This window comes from Haliotis cracherodii, unplaced genomic scaffold, assembly GCF_022045235.1.
Source record: "Haliotis cracherodii isolate W230 unplaced genomic scaffold, xgHalCrac1.p SCAF_15, whole genome shotgun sequence".
NCBI lineage: Eukaryota > Metazoa > Mollusca > Gastropoda > Lepetellida > Haliotidae > Haliotis > Haliotis cracherodii.
Window position 1 is genome coordinate 35922888 of NW_027266270.1, and position 21208 is coordinate 35944095.

Below are 21208 nucleotides of genomic sequence, written 5' to 3' on the forward strand. Positions count from 1 at the left end.
CATAAATGAACGTACATACAACCTTCTTATATATAAAAATTCATCTTACATCACCAGAATAACAACGGGTGGCCAAGTCATATACGGCGTCGTAATTTGATGTACAGAGTTTCGCCCCGTAGGCATGCCAGAAACCCAGTATCTCGGGTTCGAATTCCCGTTTCGCCCTGAGTTTGTTTCTAGGTTTGTCTGCACCACAATCGAACTGGTGGGTTTCACCTAAGTGGCAACCGTCTAGGATCTCACTTTGGTCTACCCTCTCACATTAAGCTAACAGGCAGTGATATAACAAGATCGTTGGCCCCTATAATACATTAAAACCTGCACACATATTTTACTATTATGTTAGGGGGCGTAGGAGTCACTTACTGTGACTCGTACTGTGGGAAGGAGGTTAAGAATACAATCAAGACTTCGGATGTTATTCCAGCGACAGGAATGCATGATGATGATGATCATTCAATGTCCTGATCGTACACATACACGATTCACAATCGCTGACTTCCATGAAACAGAAGGGAATATTTTAGAAACAACATTCACCTTCAAAGTAGTTCGATCCTGACGTTCACGTAGGGTATCCTAGTGGTTAATGCGTTCCTGGGTTCGAATCTCAACATGGGAACAATTTTCGAAGAGCATTTCTTGTGTCCCTACCGTGTTATTGCTGGAATATTGCTAAAGGCGGCTTAAAACCATACTCACTCATTCAAGTAACATCCTTACGATCTCACAACTAGGCCTAACGAAATCCATCTATTCCATCCCCTACCCCCAATTCCTCCCCCACCCTACACCAAGTGTCTGTGGGGGACGTAAGGTCTTGATGGAGGTTTAGAATTTATAGCGTGTGATCTATCGGGTGTCGGCAAATCTAGTGTGTCTATGTCCACGTATGCCCTGTCAATTAATTGATCTAACAATATGGTATTGCAGCTGTCACGTTTCGAGATGTACCATGTCAGGTGACGAGAGTTATTTGTAACTAGATAATATCGCGCACATGTCTGTGGATAATATAAAATGTTAGTTTACTGTTAATGAAGTTCGATCTGATATAAATTCGGTCAGCGACACATTTTGAACACCTTTCGATCTAACCCGATAGTAAGCCGAATTTCTTTCAGTGCCCCACTTTGTACGTTATTTATGAAAGATAACAACTTATCATGTGCGTGATATAACAGCAACACGACCAATAATCTACATCAGTGTTTGGAAATACTACAAAGGTTCTTGCCAGAATAATTATGTGTGACCACCTTTCCATCATCAACACACATACACTTAAGGCATGCCTAAACCTGGCGTTAAGTGGCTTATCAGATATCGTGCAGGAAAATAACATTTCCTCTCTCTTCAAAAAACACGTGTGCATCCGCCAGTCTACATCATTCAGAGTGTAAACACCTAGCGCAAAAACTGAATGACAATAATGTTCGACTTAATTAAATAATGCAGATAACTGGTCAACATCCATAAGAGAAAAGTTAGCATCATATAAATCCTAACCAGCACAAGAAGTTGGGGTGGGCTACGTCCTACGTGATGCGGGTCGTGAATCCACGAGCACAAGTATGGTGCCGACAAAACAAAGGTCAAAATCAGGTCGAATATGAGGTTCTAAGTCATCATTATTGTGCGACAGGTGGTCACGTGCATGGCCCAGAGGTAACAGACCATGGCTATTATGTACAGTTATCATGTTGTGTCACAGGTTATACACTATCATGTAGTATCCCGGGTTATACACTATCATGGAGTGTCACGGGTTATACACTATCATGCAGTGTCCGGGGTTATACACTATCATGCAGTGTCCGGGGTTATACCCTATCATGGAGTGTCACGGGTTATACACTATCATGTAGTATCCCGGGTTATACACTATTATGCAGTGTCACAGGTTATACACTATCATGTAGTGGCACAGGTCATACACTATCATGCAGTGTCACAGGTTATACACTTTTATGCAGTGTCACAGGTTATACACTATCATGTAGTGTCACAGGTTATACCTTATCATGTTGTGTCCCAGGTTATACACTAATATGTACTTGACCGGGTTATACCCGATCCTGGGTGTACCGGGTTATACACTATCATGTAGTGTCCCGGGATAAACACTATAATGTAGTGTCCTGGGTTATACACTATCATTTAGTGTCACAAGTTATACATTATTATGTAGTGTTACAGGTTATACACTATCTTGTAGTGTCGCAGGTTATACACTATTCTGTTGTGTCATTGGTTATGCACTATCATGTAGTGTTCTGGGTTATGCACTATCATGTAGTGTCCTGGGTTATACACTATCATGCAGTCCCCTGGGTTATGCACTATCATGTAGTGTCCTGGGTTATGCACTATCATGTAGTGTCCTGGGTTATACACTATCATGCAGTCCCCTGGGTTATGCACTATCATGTAGTGTCCTGGGTTATGCACTATCATGTAGTGTCCTGGGTTATGCACTATCATGTAGTGTCCCGGGTTATACACTATCATGCAGTCCCCTGGGTTATGCACTATCATGTAGTGTCCTGGGTTATGCACTATCATGTAGTGTCCTGGGTTATGCACTATCATGTAGTGACATTGGTTATACACTATCATGTAGTGACATTGGTCATACACTATCATGTAGTGTCACAGGTTATACGCCATCATGTAGTGACATTGGTTATACACTATCATGTAGTGACATTGGTCATACACTATCATGTAGTGTCACAGGTTATACACCATCATGTAGTGACATTGGTTATACACTATCATGTAGTGACATTGGTCATACACCATCATGTAGTGTCACAGGTATACACTATCATGTAATGTCCCGGGTTATACACTATCATGTATTGTTCTGGGTTAGACACTATCATGTAGTGTCACAGGTTATACACTATCATGGAGTGTCACGGGTTATACACTATTATGTAGTGTCACAGGTATACACTATCATGTAGTGTCATTGGTTATACACTATCATGTAGTGTCCCGGGTTATACACCATCATCTAGTGTCATTGGTTATATACTATTATGTACTGTCCCGGGTTATACACTATCATGTAGTGTCACAGGTTATAGCCTATCATGTGGGGTCACGGGTGGCCCAGTCGTCTAAGGCGCCGCGATTCGCTATGCAGAGTTGCGTCCCATGGACACGCCTGAAACCTATGATTGTGGGTTCGCATCCCGGTTCATCCCGATTATGTTTCAAGGTTTGTCAGCACCATACCCGTGCTCGTGGGTTTCACCGAAGTGGTAAACGTCTGAGACCTGCATCACTTCGGGCTTTCCTCCCACATTAAGCTGACACGCCGCGATATTACTGGAATACTGTTAAAAGCGGCGTTAAACCCAACTCACTCACTCACTCACACACCCTATCATGTAGTGTCCCGGGTTATACACTATCATGTAGTGTAAAGGGGCTTCACAGGTTATACACTAATATGTAGTGTAACAGGTTATACACTATCATGTAGTGTCCCGGGTTATACACCATTATGTAGTGTCACAGGTTATACACTATCATATATTTCTTGGGTTATACACTATTATGTATTGTCACAGGTTATACACTATCATGTAGTGTCCCGGGTTATACACTTTCATGTAGTGTCCCGGGTTATACACTATCATGTAGTGTCACAGGTTATACACTATCATGTAGTGTCCCGGGTTATACACTTTCATGTAGTGTCCCGGGTTATACACTATCATGTAGTGTCCCGGGTTATACACCATTATGTAGTGTCACAGGTTATACACCATTATGTAGTGTCACAGGTTATACACTATCATATATTTCTTGGGTTATACACTATTATGTATTGTCACAGGTTTTACCCTATCATGTAGTGTCCCGGGTTATACACTTTCATGTAGTGTTTTGGGTTATACACTATCATGTAGTGTCACAGGTTATACACTATCATGTAGTGTCCCGGGTTATACACTTTCATGAAGTGTCCTGGGTTATACACTATCATGTAGTGTCCCGGGTTATACACTTTCATGTAGTGTCTCGGGTTATACACTATCATGTAGTGTCACAGGTTATACACTATCATGTAGTGTCCCGGCTTATACACTATCACGTAGTGTCACGGGTTATACACCATCATGTAGTGTCACAGGTTATACACTATCATGTAGTGTCACGGGTTATACACTATCACGTAGTGTCACGGGTTATACACCATCATGTAGTGTCACAGGTTATACACTATCATGTAATATCCCGGGTTATACACTATCATGTAGTGTCACAGGTTATACACCATCATGTAGTGTCACAGGTTATACACTATCATGTAGTGTCAAAGGTGAAACACGATCATTTAGTGTCCCGGGTTATACACTTTTACGCCATGTCACGGGTCATACACAGTCAGGTAGTGTCATGGGCCAAAAACCTCCAGCCTATATACAAGAGAGAGTAACGCGTTATACACTAATATGTAGTGTCACAGGTATACACTATCATGTAGTGTCCCGGGTTATACACTATCATGTAGTGTCACAGGTGAAACACGATCTTATAGTGTCCCGGGTTATACACAGTCAGGTAGTGTCATGGGCCCAAAACCTCCAGCCTATATACAAGAGAGAGTAACGCGTGTGAATACACCCATAAATGTTACACATTAGGATATACAGAATACTTATCTAAAGCTAATGGCAGATTTTACTGTTTATTTGTTGATATTAGAAAATTGATATTGATTGTGTAAATAGAAAATTGTTGTGGTATGTCATGTTAGATAAGGGTATACATGGAAAGTTATTTTATGTCATTAAAGATATGTCTTTAAAAGTATAATCGGCTGTAAAGTTATCAAATAGCACAGCAGCTTGCTACTTTGAAACGCTAAGTGGTGTACGCCAAGGCTGCACCCTTAGCCCAATATTGTTCTCTTTGCTTATTGTTGAATTAGAATCAATGTTGCAGTCCTCCGGCGAGAGGGGAATATTTGTGAGTCAAGAATCTCTAGACATTTTCTTGTTATTATATGCCTATGATTTGTGCATAATTGATGATACTGTAGTTGGTCTTCAACGAAAACTTAATATCCTTAAATCTTTCTGTACTAAATGGGGTTTAGAAGTTAACCTTAGTAAGACTGAAATTTTAGTTTTCAGAAATGGTGGAAAAATTAGGAGTACTGAGAAATGGAGGTTGGAGATGTTAATGTTAATGTATCTACCTATTATAATTATCTTGGTTTGTTATTTTCAAATCGGCTGTGTTGGACGACTGGTATCAACTCTCTTGTTCAGAAGGCAAATAAGGCTCTGTTCGTTGTTAAGAAATTACAGCATTGTTTGAAGAACATACCCGTACATATTCTTTTTAAAATATTTGACAGTCAAATTAAACCTATTAAATTTACTATTGGAATTGAAGTCATGTTACAAATGTTGCTGCCCTTGGCGAATGTGGTAGATATGGCTTATTTATTGATTATCACAAGGGATGTATTAAATATTGGTTGAAATTGTTATCTTTACCCAGTTATAGATACCCTAAGCAATGTTATTTAATGCTGAAATCTTTAGATGAAGTTAATCGCAATACATGGGTAACTTGTGTCAAAAGATTATTATTCAGTTATGGATTTGGCCACGTGTGGATTTCGCAGGAAGTTGGTAATGAGACCCTCTTTATTAATGCATTTATTCAAAGGTTAAAAGACTCTAACCAACAGGACTGGTATTGTAAAGTTTGTGAAATACGTGAATTATCAATGTAAAAGGGATATAAGTCATTGTTAACAGTTAAAGAAGTATCTTTGTGAAATCACAAGCTGTCATTATAGACGTATGTTTTGTTTGTTAAGAGTTGGCGAGTTGCCATTGATGGTAAATGTAGGTAGAAGATGCGGTATGGAGTACTGTAATAGGCAGTGCAGATTTTGTAATTTACAGGAAATTGAAGATGAGTTTCATTTTATGCTTGTCTGCCCATGTTACAGATATTTATGAAATATGTATATACCTATTTATTACTCTTCCAATCCTACTGTATTTAAATATAATACACTATTATCTTTTAACCGCACTAGTATTGTAACTAATTGTGTTAAGTATATACTGGAAGCACTTGCATTCCGAAATACTGTCACTTAATACCCTCTGTCATCTGCCTCATACTGTATTTTTCAATGAGTATTTGTACGTGGGCCTATGGCCTATATACTGAAATAAAGAATTGAAATTAGGATATACACGTTGTTTGATTAGTACTTTTGGCTAATACATACTTAATATATAGAGAAAGATTTAATATACTAGATTTGTTCTTTGTCGTAAGAGTAACTACAAAAGAGTTGATTGGTGACATTGCTATTAATATAAGTATCAAATAATTTTATATGTATTTCTTTCGAAGATCATTGTAAAAGTAACAGACACAATGAATTTCATTTTCTGTCTCTATATCACATATGGACTATACACTATCATATAATGTAGCTGGTTGTATATACTCATTCAAACAAGTGTGGGAACACCCAGGCTTTGGTATGGACAAAAAGACAAAATACAATCGACAGAAAATGATGATTACATTAGAATTGATCCAGTAGCGATCATGTATGGACGTCGGATGATCACATCTGTGAAGAAGGTAATCCAGATATAGCCTTCAAAACCAGTAGTGTCATTTCAAGTCACAGGAATGACATGGTGTCAATAACGTGTATGACCACCAACCCTGGAATGGACACTGGAATGGTCACTGCACCCCCGTCTCATGGACCTGGCAAGAGTCCTTAAAGTTGTCTGCCACTCAGCTTGCTGCAGGTTGACAGGAAGAGTGATTTGCACTCATACGTCGTCCCTGTGCGTCCCACAGGTGTTCGATCGGTGCCCAATCTAGGCAAAAGGCAGGCCATTGCATTCTGGTGATCGGTTTGTTGCGGTCTGCGTTATTTTCTGGTTGTGGTTTCAGTGAAAATGTGGCAGGCTTTAATCATTACGAGTAACACTTTGTGAGGATTCTGTCTTGTGAGTGGGTGAGTGTGGTTTTACGCCGCCTTTAGCAATATTCCAGTATTATCACGGCGGGGGACACCAAAAAATGGGCCTCACACATTGTACCCATGTCGGGAATCGAACCCCGGGTCTTCGGCGTGACGAGCGAACGCTTTAACCACTAAGCTACCCGACCGCCCCCTCTTGTGTGAAATTTGTCCACTTGGTTCAATGGTCGTCTTGGTGCCATGGTGGTTAAACCAGAACATAGCCAGGATTTAGCAGTGTCAACCTTCATACCTTTGTGTGCAGCATATCCACAGACATCCTGTGCATTGTTGCATTTGGGTGATGCTTTCCTCCTTATCGTGACATTGGCCAACTTCTAACCAAACAACTGTTCTTGGGACCAGTCTCCCCCAACACAACGTTGGCCACTTAAAAGACCTATTGGACTTTCAGGCATGGGATGTCCAGTGTTAGATATTTATTTTTTGCTGAAATAATACTGATGCGACGTTAAATTATAATTTACTCAAATTATCAACAGGAATCAATTTTTTAATATTAATTTATTTGTTCAGTGACACTTGGGAACTTAGCCCCGTGATTCATTTTGCTCACAAAGTGTTACTCAGATGAAGACTATCAATCATTTTGTGAACAACTCACTTTGAAACTACATTACACTGCACTGCACCGCACCGCACCGCACCGCACCGCACCGCACCGCACCGCACCGCAATACACGACACCAAACTCCACTCCACTCCACTCCACTCCACTCCACTCCACTACATTACTCTACAGTACAGTACAGTACACCACACTACACTACATTACACTACAGTACACCACACTACACTACATTACACTACAGTACACTACATTACACTACAGTACCCCACACTACTATACATTACTCTACAGTACAGTACAGTACACCACACCATACTACATTACACTACAGTACACTACACTACACTACATTACACTACAGTACACTACACCACACTACACTACACTACACTACACTACACTACACTACACTACACTACACTATAATACAGTAAACTACACTACACTACATTACTCTACAGTACACTACACTATACTACACTACACTATACTACAGTAAACTACACGACACTACACTACATTACTCTACAGTACACTACACCACACTGCAGTAAACTACACGACACTACACTACATTACTCTACAGTACAGTACACTACACTACACTACATTACACTACAGTACACTACACTACACTACATTACTCTACAGTACAGTACAGTACACCACACCACACCACACTACATTACACTACACTACACTACACTATACTACATTACACTACAGTACACTACACCACACCACACCACACCACACTACACTACACTACACTACACTATACTACAGTAATCTACAGTACACTACACTACACTACAGTGAACTACACGACACTACACTACACTACAGTACAGTAAACTACACTACACTACATTACTCTACAGTACACTACACTAAACTACAGTAAACTACACGACACTACACTACATTACTCTACAGTACACTACACCACACTGCAGTAAACTACACGACACTACACTACATTACTCTACAGTACAGTACACTACACTACACTACATTACACTACAGTACACTACACTACACTACATTACTCTACAGTACAGTACAGTACACCACACCACACTACATTACACTACACTACACTACACTATACTACATTACACTACAGTACACTACACCACACCACACCACACCACACTACACTACACTACACTACACTATACTACAGTAATCTACAGTACACTACACTACACTACAGTGAACTACACGACACTACATTACTCTACAGTACACTACACTACACTACAGTACAGTAAACTACACTACACTACATTACTCTACAGTACACTACACTAAACTACAGTAAACTACACGACACTACACTACATTACTCTACAGTACACTACACTATACTACACTACACTACACTACACTACACTACACTACACTACACTACATTACTCTACACTACAGTAAACTAAACTGCACTACATTACACTACAGTACAGTAAACTACACTACACTACATTACTCTACAGTACAGTAAACTACACTACACTACATTACACTACACTATACTACACTACACTACAGTAAACTACACGACACTACACTACACTACAGTACAGTAAACTAAACTGCACTACATTACACTACAGTACAGTAAACTACACTACACTACACTACACGACACTACACTACACTACACTACACTACACTACACTACACTACACTACAGTAAACTAAACTGCACTACATTACACTACAGTACACTACACCACACTACAGTGAACTACACGACACTACACTACACTACAGTACAGTAAACTAAACTGCACTACATTACACTACAGTACACTACACTATACTACAGTGAACTACACGACACTACACTACACTACACTACACTACAGTAAACTAAACTGCACTACATTACACTACAGTACAGTAAACTACACGACACTACACTACAGTAAACTACACTACACTACACTACACTACACTACACTACACTACACTACACTACACTACACTACACTACACTACATTACACTAAACTACACTACACTACACGACACTACACTACACTACACTACAGTACAGTAAACTACACTACACTACATTACTCTACAGTACACTACACTATACTACAGTGAACTACACTACACTACATTACTCTACAGTACACTACACTATACTACAGTGAACTACACTACACTACATTACTCTACAGTACACTACACTATACTACAGTAAACTACACTACACTACATTACTCTACAGTACACTACACTATACTACACTACACTATACTACACTACACTACAGTAAACTAAACTGCACTACATTACACTACAGTACAGTAAACTACACTACACTACATTACTCTACAGTAAACAACACTACACTACACTACACCACACTACACTACACTACACGACACTACACTACACTACACTACAGTAAACTAAACTGCACTACATTACACTACAGTACACTACACTACACTACACTGCATTACTCTACAGTACACTACAGTACAGTAAACTACACTACACTACATTACTCTACAGTACACTACACTATACTACACTACACTATACTACACTACACTACAGTAAACTAAACTGCACTACATTACACTACAGTACAGTAAACTACACTACACTACATTACTCTACAGTAAACTACACTACACTACACTACACTACACTACACTACACTACACTACACTACACTACACTACACTACACTACACGACACTACACTACACTACACTACAGTAAACTAAACTGCACTACATTACACTACAGTACACTACACTACACGACACTACACTACACTACACTACAGTAAACTAAACTGCACTACATTACTCTACAGTACACTACACTATACTACACTACACTACACTATACTACAGTAAACTACACGACACTACACTACACTACAGTACAGTAAACTAAACTGCACTACATTACTCTACAGTACACTACACTAAACTACAGTAAACTACACGACACTACACTACATTACTCTACAGTACACTACACTATACTACACTACACTATACTACAGTAAACTACACGACACTACACTACAGTACAGTACAGTAAACTAAACTGCACTACATTACACTACAGTACACTACACTATACTACAGTGAACTACACGACACTACACTACACTACAGTACAGTACAGTAAACTAAACTGCACTACATTACACTACAGTACACTACACTAAACTACAGTAAACTACACGACACTACACTACAGTACAGTACAGTAAACTAAACTGCACTACATTACACTACAGTACACTACACTATACTACAGTGAACTACACGACACTACACTACACTACAGTACAGTACAGTAAACTAAACTGCACTACATTACACTACAGTACACTACACTAAACTACAGTAAACTACACGACACTACACTACAGTACAGTACAGTAAACTAAACTGCACTACATTACACTACAGTACACTACACTATACTACACTACACTATACTACAGTAAACTACACGACACTACACTACAGTACAGTACAGTAAACTAAACTGCACTACATTACACTACAGTACAGTACACCACACTACACCACACTACACTACACTACACTATAATACAGTAAACTACAGTATACTACACTACACTACAATAAATAGCAATGGAGTATCCTCTGTGCTTTTGTAACGAATTTGGTGACATGAAAGATAGACATGAAAGCAAGCATAAAGATGCTCTATCAGAAAATAACATTCTGTTTGTATCGAACATCTTATTCTTTATAGCTGACAAATAAAACTGAAACTATCATAGATTTCTTAAAATATATGCACGAACCAACACCCCCTCACAGAAAGCTTTTGGAAATTATTAATGGCCTCAAGTTGTGTGAACACTTGGATACAACAGCTGTTAGTCAGGACAGTTGATCCTGCCCACAATTAGATCTAAACTGCGCATGGAAAGTGAAAGGATGTAGTGTCATCTTAGCAAAACATGAAATTGAAAATGACTCGGATATTTTACATGGATCGGAAATATGTAAATGCTCTACGGGACCAAAGTTTTAGAAAAAAATCTTATTGACTTTCTGAGCCAAAGATCTACAAGGTGAAGTTTAATTCATCCTAGACTCCCCACCCTTAGGTTCCACACCCACCTGAGTTTAAAACCCTCACCCACCTGAGTTGAACACCCTCGACCACCTGAGTTGAACACCCTCACCCACCTGAGTTGAACACCCTCACCCACCTGAGTTGAACACCCTCACCCACCTGAGTTGAACACCCTCACCCACCTGAGTTGAACACCCTCACCCACCTGAGTTGAACACCCTCACCCACCTGAGTTGAACACCCTCACCCACCTGAGTTGAACACCCTCACCCACCTGAGTTGAACACCCTCACCCACCTGAGTTGAACACCCTCACCCACCTGAGTTGAACACCCTCACCCACCTGAGTTGAACACCCTCACCCACCTGAGTTGAACACCCTCACCCACCTGAGTTGAACACCCTCACCCACCTGAGTTGAACACCCTCACCCCCCTGAGTTGAACACCCTCACCCACCTGAGTTGAACACCCTCACCCACCTGAGTTGAACACCCTCACCCACCCGCTGTAACAACAAAGGTGAAGCGGATTGTACAGTTAGGCTCCATACTCCAAGTCAGAATGTGAACAAATAGTCATTGTTGAGAACGATACACACATATGGATGAATGGACTGGCCTTATTGGAACTTGGACAATATAGATTACCTAACACATGCAATAAATTGGTTGCAGTAGAAATCTCCTTTGACAAACGATGTGCTTTCAGAAATAAAGAAATACTTTGCTAATTTGAATGAACCACTTGCTTGTTATATACTTTCTTAATATTTACTTTTGAATGGATCAGATTACATTAGTAGTTTTATGATATGACGTTTGATCGCTTCACATCTCTCTTTGTTCTCTTTTGGGCACGCCAGAAACCTATGATTGTGGGCTCGAATCCCGGTTCGCCCCGATTATGTTTCGAGGTTTGTCAGCACCTTACCTGTGCTCGTGGGTTTCGCCGAAGTGGTAAACGTCTGAGATCTGCGTCACTTAGGTTTTTTCTCGGACATTAAGCTGACAAGCCGTGATATAAGTTTAATACTGTTAAAAGCGGCGTTAAACCCAACTCACTCACTCATTCACTATCTTTGTTCAATACTCCAGTGTCATCAGTCCACACAGTGACCCACTTGTAACTGTCTCAGAGACCAGTGTTGTATCTGTATCATATTGTGCAGTTTTATATAAATATCCGATAATTTATAAAAAGATTCTGCCACGCTTATCTTCTCTTCTAAGAGCTTTCAAAATTGCACGGAAAAAATGACCCCATATATTCTTTCTCTCCTGGAATGGCTCTGATATGAAGTTAAGAACAAAGCATCAACTTCAGCTTTTTCTTCACCACTGAAAATGACTGGTTAGAAGTTTCAGCAATCGTGGATCGCATGATTTTATCAAATAATACAGCCATCAGACTAATCACTTACCCTACACAGGGCGACACATTAGCTGTACAGACCCAGAGCACTGTTGAGTTAAGCGATCCCCACACAAGTATGTTCACAGTGTGGATGGACACAGAATAACAATGATTTTGATATCAAATGGAATGAAAACATAGACTACAAAAGAAAACTATCAACTAAAAGACGTCCTTTACCAATCTCCAAATATCCATGCAAATGAAAGGAATACAAATGTGGACTGACTGGTCGTGGCTGCAAGAGATGGAAACCATGTACTAAGTATAGTGCCTGTAAATCTGATGCCCGAATTCTCACAATAATGGAGGAAAATGTCCTGAATGCATCACTCCGATACATGAAAGTGATGCGTCCAGTTGAGATTCAGACTCTGATGCATCCATGTCAAGTGGAAATGCATATCTTCCAGATAGCAAAAGTAGAAATACAAATAATGCTAATTTTATTGAGGAAATTGAAGAATGTTTTAGCGATGGAGAATAGTTTCGTGATGTACCACAACACAGAAAGGAGCACAGAGTATATGATTATTCGAAACTCTGAAAATTAAACATATTTTAACTTAAATGAACACCCTCACCTTCAATGTTGGAGAAGAGATTTTGTAACTGTCCTATTAAAAAAATAAATTAGTAGAAGAGACTAACAATATATCTTATGTCATTCTCAGATAATCAGGAATGGATTTTTTAAATACTTTTTAGAAATTTACAATGAACGTATGAGAGATGAATATAAGACCAATGAAGAGCAATTGAAAACTATGGTCAACGTTGGAGGACAAGCGACCGGCACCAAAGTGCTGTTAGAATTGACACGTTGCCGTACAACAACATCGCATGCAGTCCCAATGAAGTACCATGCACTGCTGCTTTTTTCTGCATGGATGGAGATGAATTTTGGAATCCATGTTAAATACAAGCGATTGGTGATTCTGGTGAATGTTATTGAAGTCTATCTCCAGAAGCTTTACACATGATACCCAGTAAAATATCACTCACGCTTGCCAACATGTGATAGAATTCCTTTATATATACTGCTGTAGCACAAGTGCAAATATCTTACCAAACGTTACGTCATTCCAAATATGTTGATATCACGTGACCCCTAATTCACTACTTACCCTGAAAGTCTTAATTACTAAATGGCCATTGATATGTGCATTATTATGCATTACCTAAAACCTATTGTAAGATGACGACGTTTTGACTCATAAAAAACAGGTTGGGGATGTCGTACATTTTGCAAAATGTCTATCATGGCCGACATATATTGGTGCTTGACCGGATTTACTTCAAGGAATTATTACAAGACACTAACACACTAAGTATGCTCAGTTTTATGTGTGAACGAAACATTAAAGCAATCCTTGGCCATATTATATGGTATGTACCGTATTGTTTTCAGAATGGTCCTTTTTCCAAATGTCTGTCATTTTGAAAAAATGGCAGTCATGACTGCTATGACTGAATTTGGCTTATTTTAAGTACATTCTACAACTGGGGGCACGGGTGGCCCAGTCGTCTAAGGCGCCGCAATTCCCTTTGCAGAGTTGCGTCCCCTAGACACGCCAGAAACCTATTATTGTGGGTTCGAATCCCGGTTTTACAAAAGATACATGACATTAGACTGCCTCTAGTATTTTAACCTACCCTATAATTGGGATTACACAGTACCTAGAAATGTTCAGAAGGCTTTCCTGGATGAAGCTGCATAGTCAGACCTTTTATGTAGTAGGTGTTGAACAAAATATATTTTACCAGGCTTTGCTGCCGTACTATGAACGATTTTTGATAACTCTAGTGGTAGTAAAATGCGGTCATTAATGTATACCTCGTGCACTATCAAATAACTTGTATTCAAGTACAATTCGTTTGTATGCATGTAAGTTTAACGTGGAAGTTGTTCCCTAAACAACTCCACGTACAGTAGTTTTATAGGCTATTCTTATGCCTATGTCCAATGTGTCACCTGGAACCAACATGGGCGTACCTGTTCCCTTGTATTTGTACTGTATTGCGTACTTATGAATATATATTTATTCATATTTAATCATCCATGTGTCTACTTGTACCACCGGTGACAACAACACACCTCCACGACCCACACAGCCATCCGACATACTTGGCCAGTCTGACTGTCTCTACTTGTACCACCGGTGACAACAACCCCCATCCACCACCCACACAGCCATCCGACACACTTGGCCAGTCCGACTGTCTCTACTTGTACCACCGGTGACAACAACCCACCTCCACCACCCACACAGCCATCAGACACACTTGGCCAGTCTGACTGTCTCTACCTGTACCACCGGTGACAACAACCCACCTCCACCACCCACACAGCCATCAGACACACTTGGCCAGTCCGACTGTCTCTACCTGTACCACCGGTGACAACAACCCACATCCACTACCCACACAGCCTTCCAACACACTTGGCCAGTCCGACTGTCTCTACTTGTACCACCATTGACAACAACCCATCTCCACCACCCACACAGCCACCCGACACACTTGGCCAGTCTGACTGTCTCTACCTGTACCACCGGTGACAACAACCCACCTCCACCACCCACACAGCCATCAGACACACTTGGCCAGTCTGACTGTCTCTACTTGTACCACCGGTGACAACAACCCACCTCCACCACCCACACAGCCATCCGACACACTTGGCCAGTCCGACTGTCTCTACCTGTACAACTGAAGCAACATTCTACACATGACGTATGTATCGTATGCGAATCATACACTGTTATATTAGTAATGCATTATACAAGGCTTGTGAAATCTTAGTCAGAGTAAACGATTGTTGACAACTCTAGGTGTGGTACAGTGAAGTCTTGACATACAAAGGCAACCATTGCTGTATACCTCTCTCATTATCCTTTTACCAGTATTCAAGTACAATTTGTCTGTATGCATGCAATTTGAACTTTAAGCTGATCTCTAAAAGCCCCAGGTACAGTACATATATAGGCAATTCTTATGCCCATGTCTAATGAGTCACCTGACCAGCCTCGTGATGCGCGTACCTACCCATTCCCCTGTCAATATTCTGTACTGTGTATGTGTAAATATTCGAGGGTGTTCATCCATATTCATTCCCCTCTGTGTCCGAGGTAGGCCAGCTGTGTGAGTCGCGGTATTTGTCTCTGGTGTAACGCAACATGAAACAGATACTTCTGTGTGGGATAATACTGCTGACTGTCCGTCTTTCTCTGACCTCAGGTAAGGGATGCTTTCGCTTCACTCAGCCACACCCAGTTTTCAGGGTCATGGATTAACAGAATTGATTTTCTTGATGTTGTTGTTGAACAGGTAGGGTAGTTTGTTCCTCCTGGGATCATTCTGTGATGAGATTGCTGTACTACCAATGCCTATGCGCAAAGTTTACTTAAATAGCCTCATCCGTGTCTCACCCGAGTGTTTTCAAATCTATCAACGTGAGTAGCTACAGGTTCTACTGAACCAAATCAGAACTGGTTGTGACAGTGCAGTTTTCGTAGCAGATCAAGAGACATATTCAGGCTGTGATTGGATGATATTGTGTAAGATTTTTATGTCTTTTAAATGCACATCCATCCAGTAATTAAAACTGCCCATATTTTTCAATGTTTGGTGCTGACTTTTTGAACAAGATGACTTGTGCTTTATGTGAGCACAGATATATTCAAGTCGGTGACATTTGGTGCGGAACTGGGGTTGGTTTGTTCAGCTTCCTGTACTCGGAAAAAGAGCTGGCCAACCTAGCCAAAATTTGTGTTTTTATTGCAGCTTTAAGGCCAGACTGTGCACATATGTAAATGTAATGGCTGCTGAATGCCTAGTTATTTTTTAAAAAGCTATAACGTTACTATCGAAGTCTATGGGAAAACATTTGGTTGTGTGTAACCTACAAGTTTAAACCTGATAATGTGACAAAGAACTACAAATCATTGAGATCCGAGGAGATATCGCCTGATCTCACTCAAGCGATAATTCTCGCGGATCTAGTTTTGAAATGATAAATTCTAGTATTCGCCATCTCTTTCTCAAAGTGCCTATTTTTTTATCATAGAATCCTACTCGTCCTCTCTCTCCCACCTTAAGAAGATGCACAACCTAAATATGGGATTAAATAATTTATGAAACATATTAAAACAAGCATCGTTTGTCTAGTGATGGCCTGGAATGACGGCATAAACAGCATGTGGCGGGTTCACTCTCATCCCTACATGTCTTAGGCAAGTAGGACCTGACTATCTCATCGGCGACGTAATCAGTGAATGAGATCATGTTGTTATACGCGGAGGTCACCAATAATCTACTAGAACAGAACAGAACAGAACAATGTTTATTTCTCATAAATTACTCAGTGATGCAGAGAACATACATTTTACAGTTAATTAACTACAATAATATATACACGGTGGAATAATGATGGTACTGAATATATACATCGGTGCGCGGTATACTTACATACACGAGGAAGCGAATATGTACATATTTAACTGGAACACATTGAGATAACAATCAACATCATTAATAGATATACACACATTCATCATACTAAAACATATCTTGCATTTATTTCTGTATGGACAATCCACTTTTGATATATTTACAAAACTTTATAAGTAATGGCTGATATTGACAATTCATGAGATAGGTAAATTTGTCTATAGTTGCATACTGACAAAAACAGTTGGGTAATAAAGATTTCGGGAGATCCTGTAATTCATTACAACATAATTCAAAGTGAAATTCATCCCTAATTGCAGTATTACAAAGTGAGCAGTCTGTCATTTCTATGGACATTTTTTCTATCTTCCAGTTTCAATTGCTAGCCTGTGATTTGTTGTTCTTAACCGCGTTACCCAAGTGCGGAGATTGTAGGGGAGTGATAATAAATATGGTTCTAAAATGAGATCATGTTTAAATAGTAAATAAGTATCCGCTTTCGAAGAAATTCTAAAAGACATACCCCAATTTTGTTTAAACTGGTCCAGTAAAACGAGCTTAACTTTTACCCAGAATATATTTGGTACAGTTTGTGATAACCATCTATAATACAAACCGGTTTCTTGAGGGATTTCCTTTGCCATATTTATTAGCGGAAAGGAGACGGTTTCACTGTTATTCGTCATCGACAGCATAATAGAATATAAAGTGTTGGGAGAGGTTTCCTTGTAGTAATTAATTTACACCAGTACGATATTATTCTTATTTTAACTGTTATACTAACTGGATGTCTACCAAGTTCGCCATAGACCATATAATCTGGAGTTGTTTGCTGAACGTTAAGGATAGATTTACAATATCTTAAATGTAGTCTCTCTAGGATATGTAATCTTTCAAAGCCTCAAACTTCAGAGCCATACAACAATATTGGTAGGATTAAATTATCGAACAACTTCAGCTGACAATCAACTGGGATTTCTGGTTGTCGAATGAGTTTAAAAACTGCAAACATGGCTCTACTTGCCTGGTCACTAAGGGACTTAATAGCGCTACAAAACCTTCCATTGCCTGAAAATAATACATCCAAGTAAAGATACTGTTTAACAATCTCAAAACCTTGCAGAGTAAACTTAAGTCTTTTCCTCACGTATCTTTTTGAAAATATCACAACCTTTGTTTTATTTATATTGACTTTTAGCTTCCATGCTTCACAATAATTTCCTAAAGTATCTAAAGCTTTTTGTAAGTCTGCAGCAGTATCCGACAGCAAAACGGTGTCATCTGCGTAAAGAAGCAGTAATAACTTCATAAAAACACCAAGATGACCCTCGATATAATTATTCACAAAATCCAAATCCATGACCTCCTATTCTCCCAGAAAGCATTCCAAATCGTTAATATAAAGGGCAAACACAAACGTAGACACCTTGGTGAAGTACCTTGGTGAAGTACACAAGTCCCCGGGGAATGATGACACGACCAGCCAGCGGAACAACCCGATTCGCGCGTCTACAATGGATTATGACCTACATATATGTTCATGCATTGAATACAGGTTTCTTCTCTTGATTACCTAAGACCTACTCGTCGAGTGAAAGAGGCCATATGTACACGAGGCGTGTAATTCCAGCTGCATGCGTGACAGAACAACGCTAACCGCGTTTGCACCAGATATTTCAGTTGATGTTTTGAGTTCAAGATGAGACTCCACTCCATGACGCGCTGTTGTTTGGCACAGTGCCTTAGTTCGCATGACGTTTAGCGCCATTTTTAGATTTTCGATAATCTTAGCATTAAACTCTGACGTAGAAGCACCTGCACAGACTCTTAAATTTATTATCCTTGCAAAAGCACCATACCAATTTTTCACTTGGGCGGAGGTAGGGGGCTGTTATGTCTCGGCTGTATGATGAGCGAGCACCTCATCCCTCAGCCAAGATATATCGTGTCCCCTCCCAACTGTAAATAAAGAAGCAACGACATTTATGATGGATGTAAACACATGCCTATACTATAAGTCTGGGTCATATATGTTGTATATTATATTCTACTTTTGATGACCATCAATTGCTAACATTGTTACTCTTTCTAACATGTACAACTTGCGTTAACCGTTCCCTTGTTTTTTCTTAACCTTACCATTTCATATTTTTTTTAAATCTTGCTTTACTGTTTCGATATGAGGACATTTCTACTCGGATTGCCAAAATCGAAAAAAAATGAATTTGACCAGGAACTTTAAATTAAGTTTTAGGTACATCAATGATCTGATATTACCCATTAATGGTCAACAACCCAATTCCCTTCCACTGATTTACCCACCTGACCTAGAAATAAAAGAAACTAGCCATGATGTTCGATGAAATTCTCTAATTTGACTTGTACCATATGGTTCCGTGTTCAAGAGGACAATTGACTTGCCTTTGTATGTGTTTGTGTTTTCATACTTTTTCGCGTACACTGGACTCTTCTTACAGCAGAATTGTCTTATGATTATATCGTCACGATATGGCTGAAATATTGCCGATGTGACGTAAAGCATTAACTCACTCACTTATGATTATAGAAACATCCTAATAAACAAATAATGTTATCCTGCCTGCCGAAGATCGCCGTTTGAATGCGGGTGCTACCGGTAGGGCAGGACATGCTGACCCTTTTCGCCAATTTACAGATAATTCGTCCTCACCACTGCTTACATTAATACTACATTCCTGACAACTAATCATTGTCCAAATACAAAACAATACACTTTTACTGAATCTCAGCGGAAACAATATAATTCAGTTACAATCATTATTTGTTTAACAATAACTACCCCGTCGCAGGGCAGGAGTACTGCTGTGTCTTCTACGCCCAATGGAATCTCTTTCGGCAGATAATCGATTAATTTTCGTTGACGTATTATAGTCACACAATCGTCATGTATCATAATATGATGGTGTTATATGTCAGAATGGTGCCTTTAGACGTATCTTTATTTGGTCGAACCAGGATTTGACATAAACATGCTCACGAATGGTACACATACCCATGGCCGATAAACGGAGAACATACTATATTATCGCACAAACATATACCGCACACTTCATACGCCAGTCTTTAATGCAGCCTTTATTCTCATGAACAAACACAACATCCAGCACGAGGGTTGGAAGCATGGTATCTACTGATCATCGTTATCTGCGCGTTAGGACAATGACACAAGACTTATTAACCAATCCGATTGTAAGGCATCTGATACAGATAAATTCCCAATCCGGAATCCACTAAACAGTCTCCTGCTTTCCTCAACCAGAATAGGCAAGGAAGAGTTATGCATTTAATACTGAGTAAAGACCCAATGTGTCTCTATCAATTCTATTATAACCGAAACTGGTTTCTGAAATCAAAGCGGGTAAAGAAGACTTACGAAACTGATAGTCATTAAAGACCCAACGTTCCCTATCAATTTTGTTGTAACCGAAACTGGTTTCTGAAACAAGAATGGGTAACAAAGACATTAACTCTTTAAATTAATACCCATAACATTCCCTGATGTCCGCATCAACAACACTATAATCGAGCCATAAGTGAATGATAAAATAAGAGTAAGAGTAATGGAGATGACGTATAT

The 21208-nt window shown here is 39.6% G+C and overlaps 1 protein-coding gene across 2 annotated transcripts in view; it reads left to right on the forward strand.

Annotated features, from left to right (window-relative positions):
* LOC139462562 (uncharacterized) overlaps positions 1–21208 on the forward strand; it is a 54800-nt gene that overhangs the window by 9843 nt on the left and 23749 nt on the right. Inside the window, exons 1-2 of one of the 2 annotated variants that reach the window (XM_071244384.1) lie at positions 15853–15876; positions 16272–16380. The exons of the other annotated variant lie outside the window; for it this stretch is intronic. Coding sequence (XP_071100485.1) covers positions 16320–16380 — 61 coding nt within the window. The 5' untranslated portion in view covers positions 15853–15876; positions 16272–16319. Of the gene's footprint in view, positions 1–15852; positions 15877–16271; positions 16381–21208 lie in introns of those variants that run through there. 2 annotated transcript variants of the gene reach the window in all.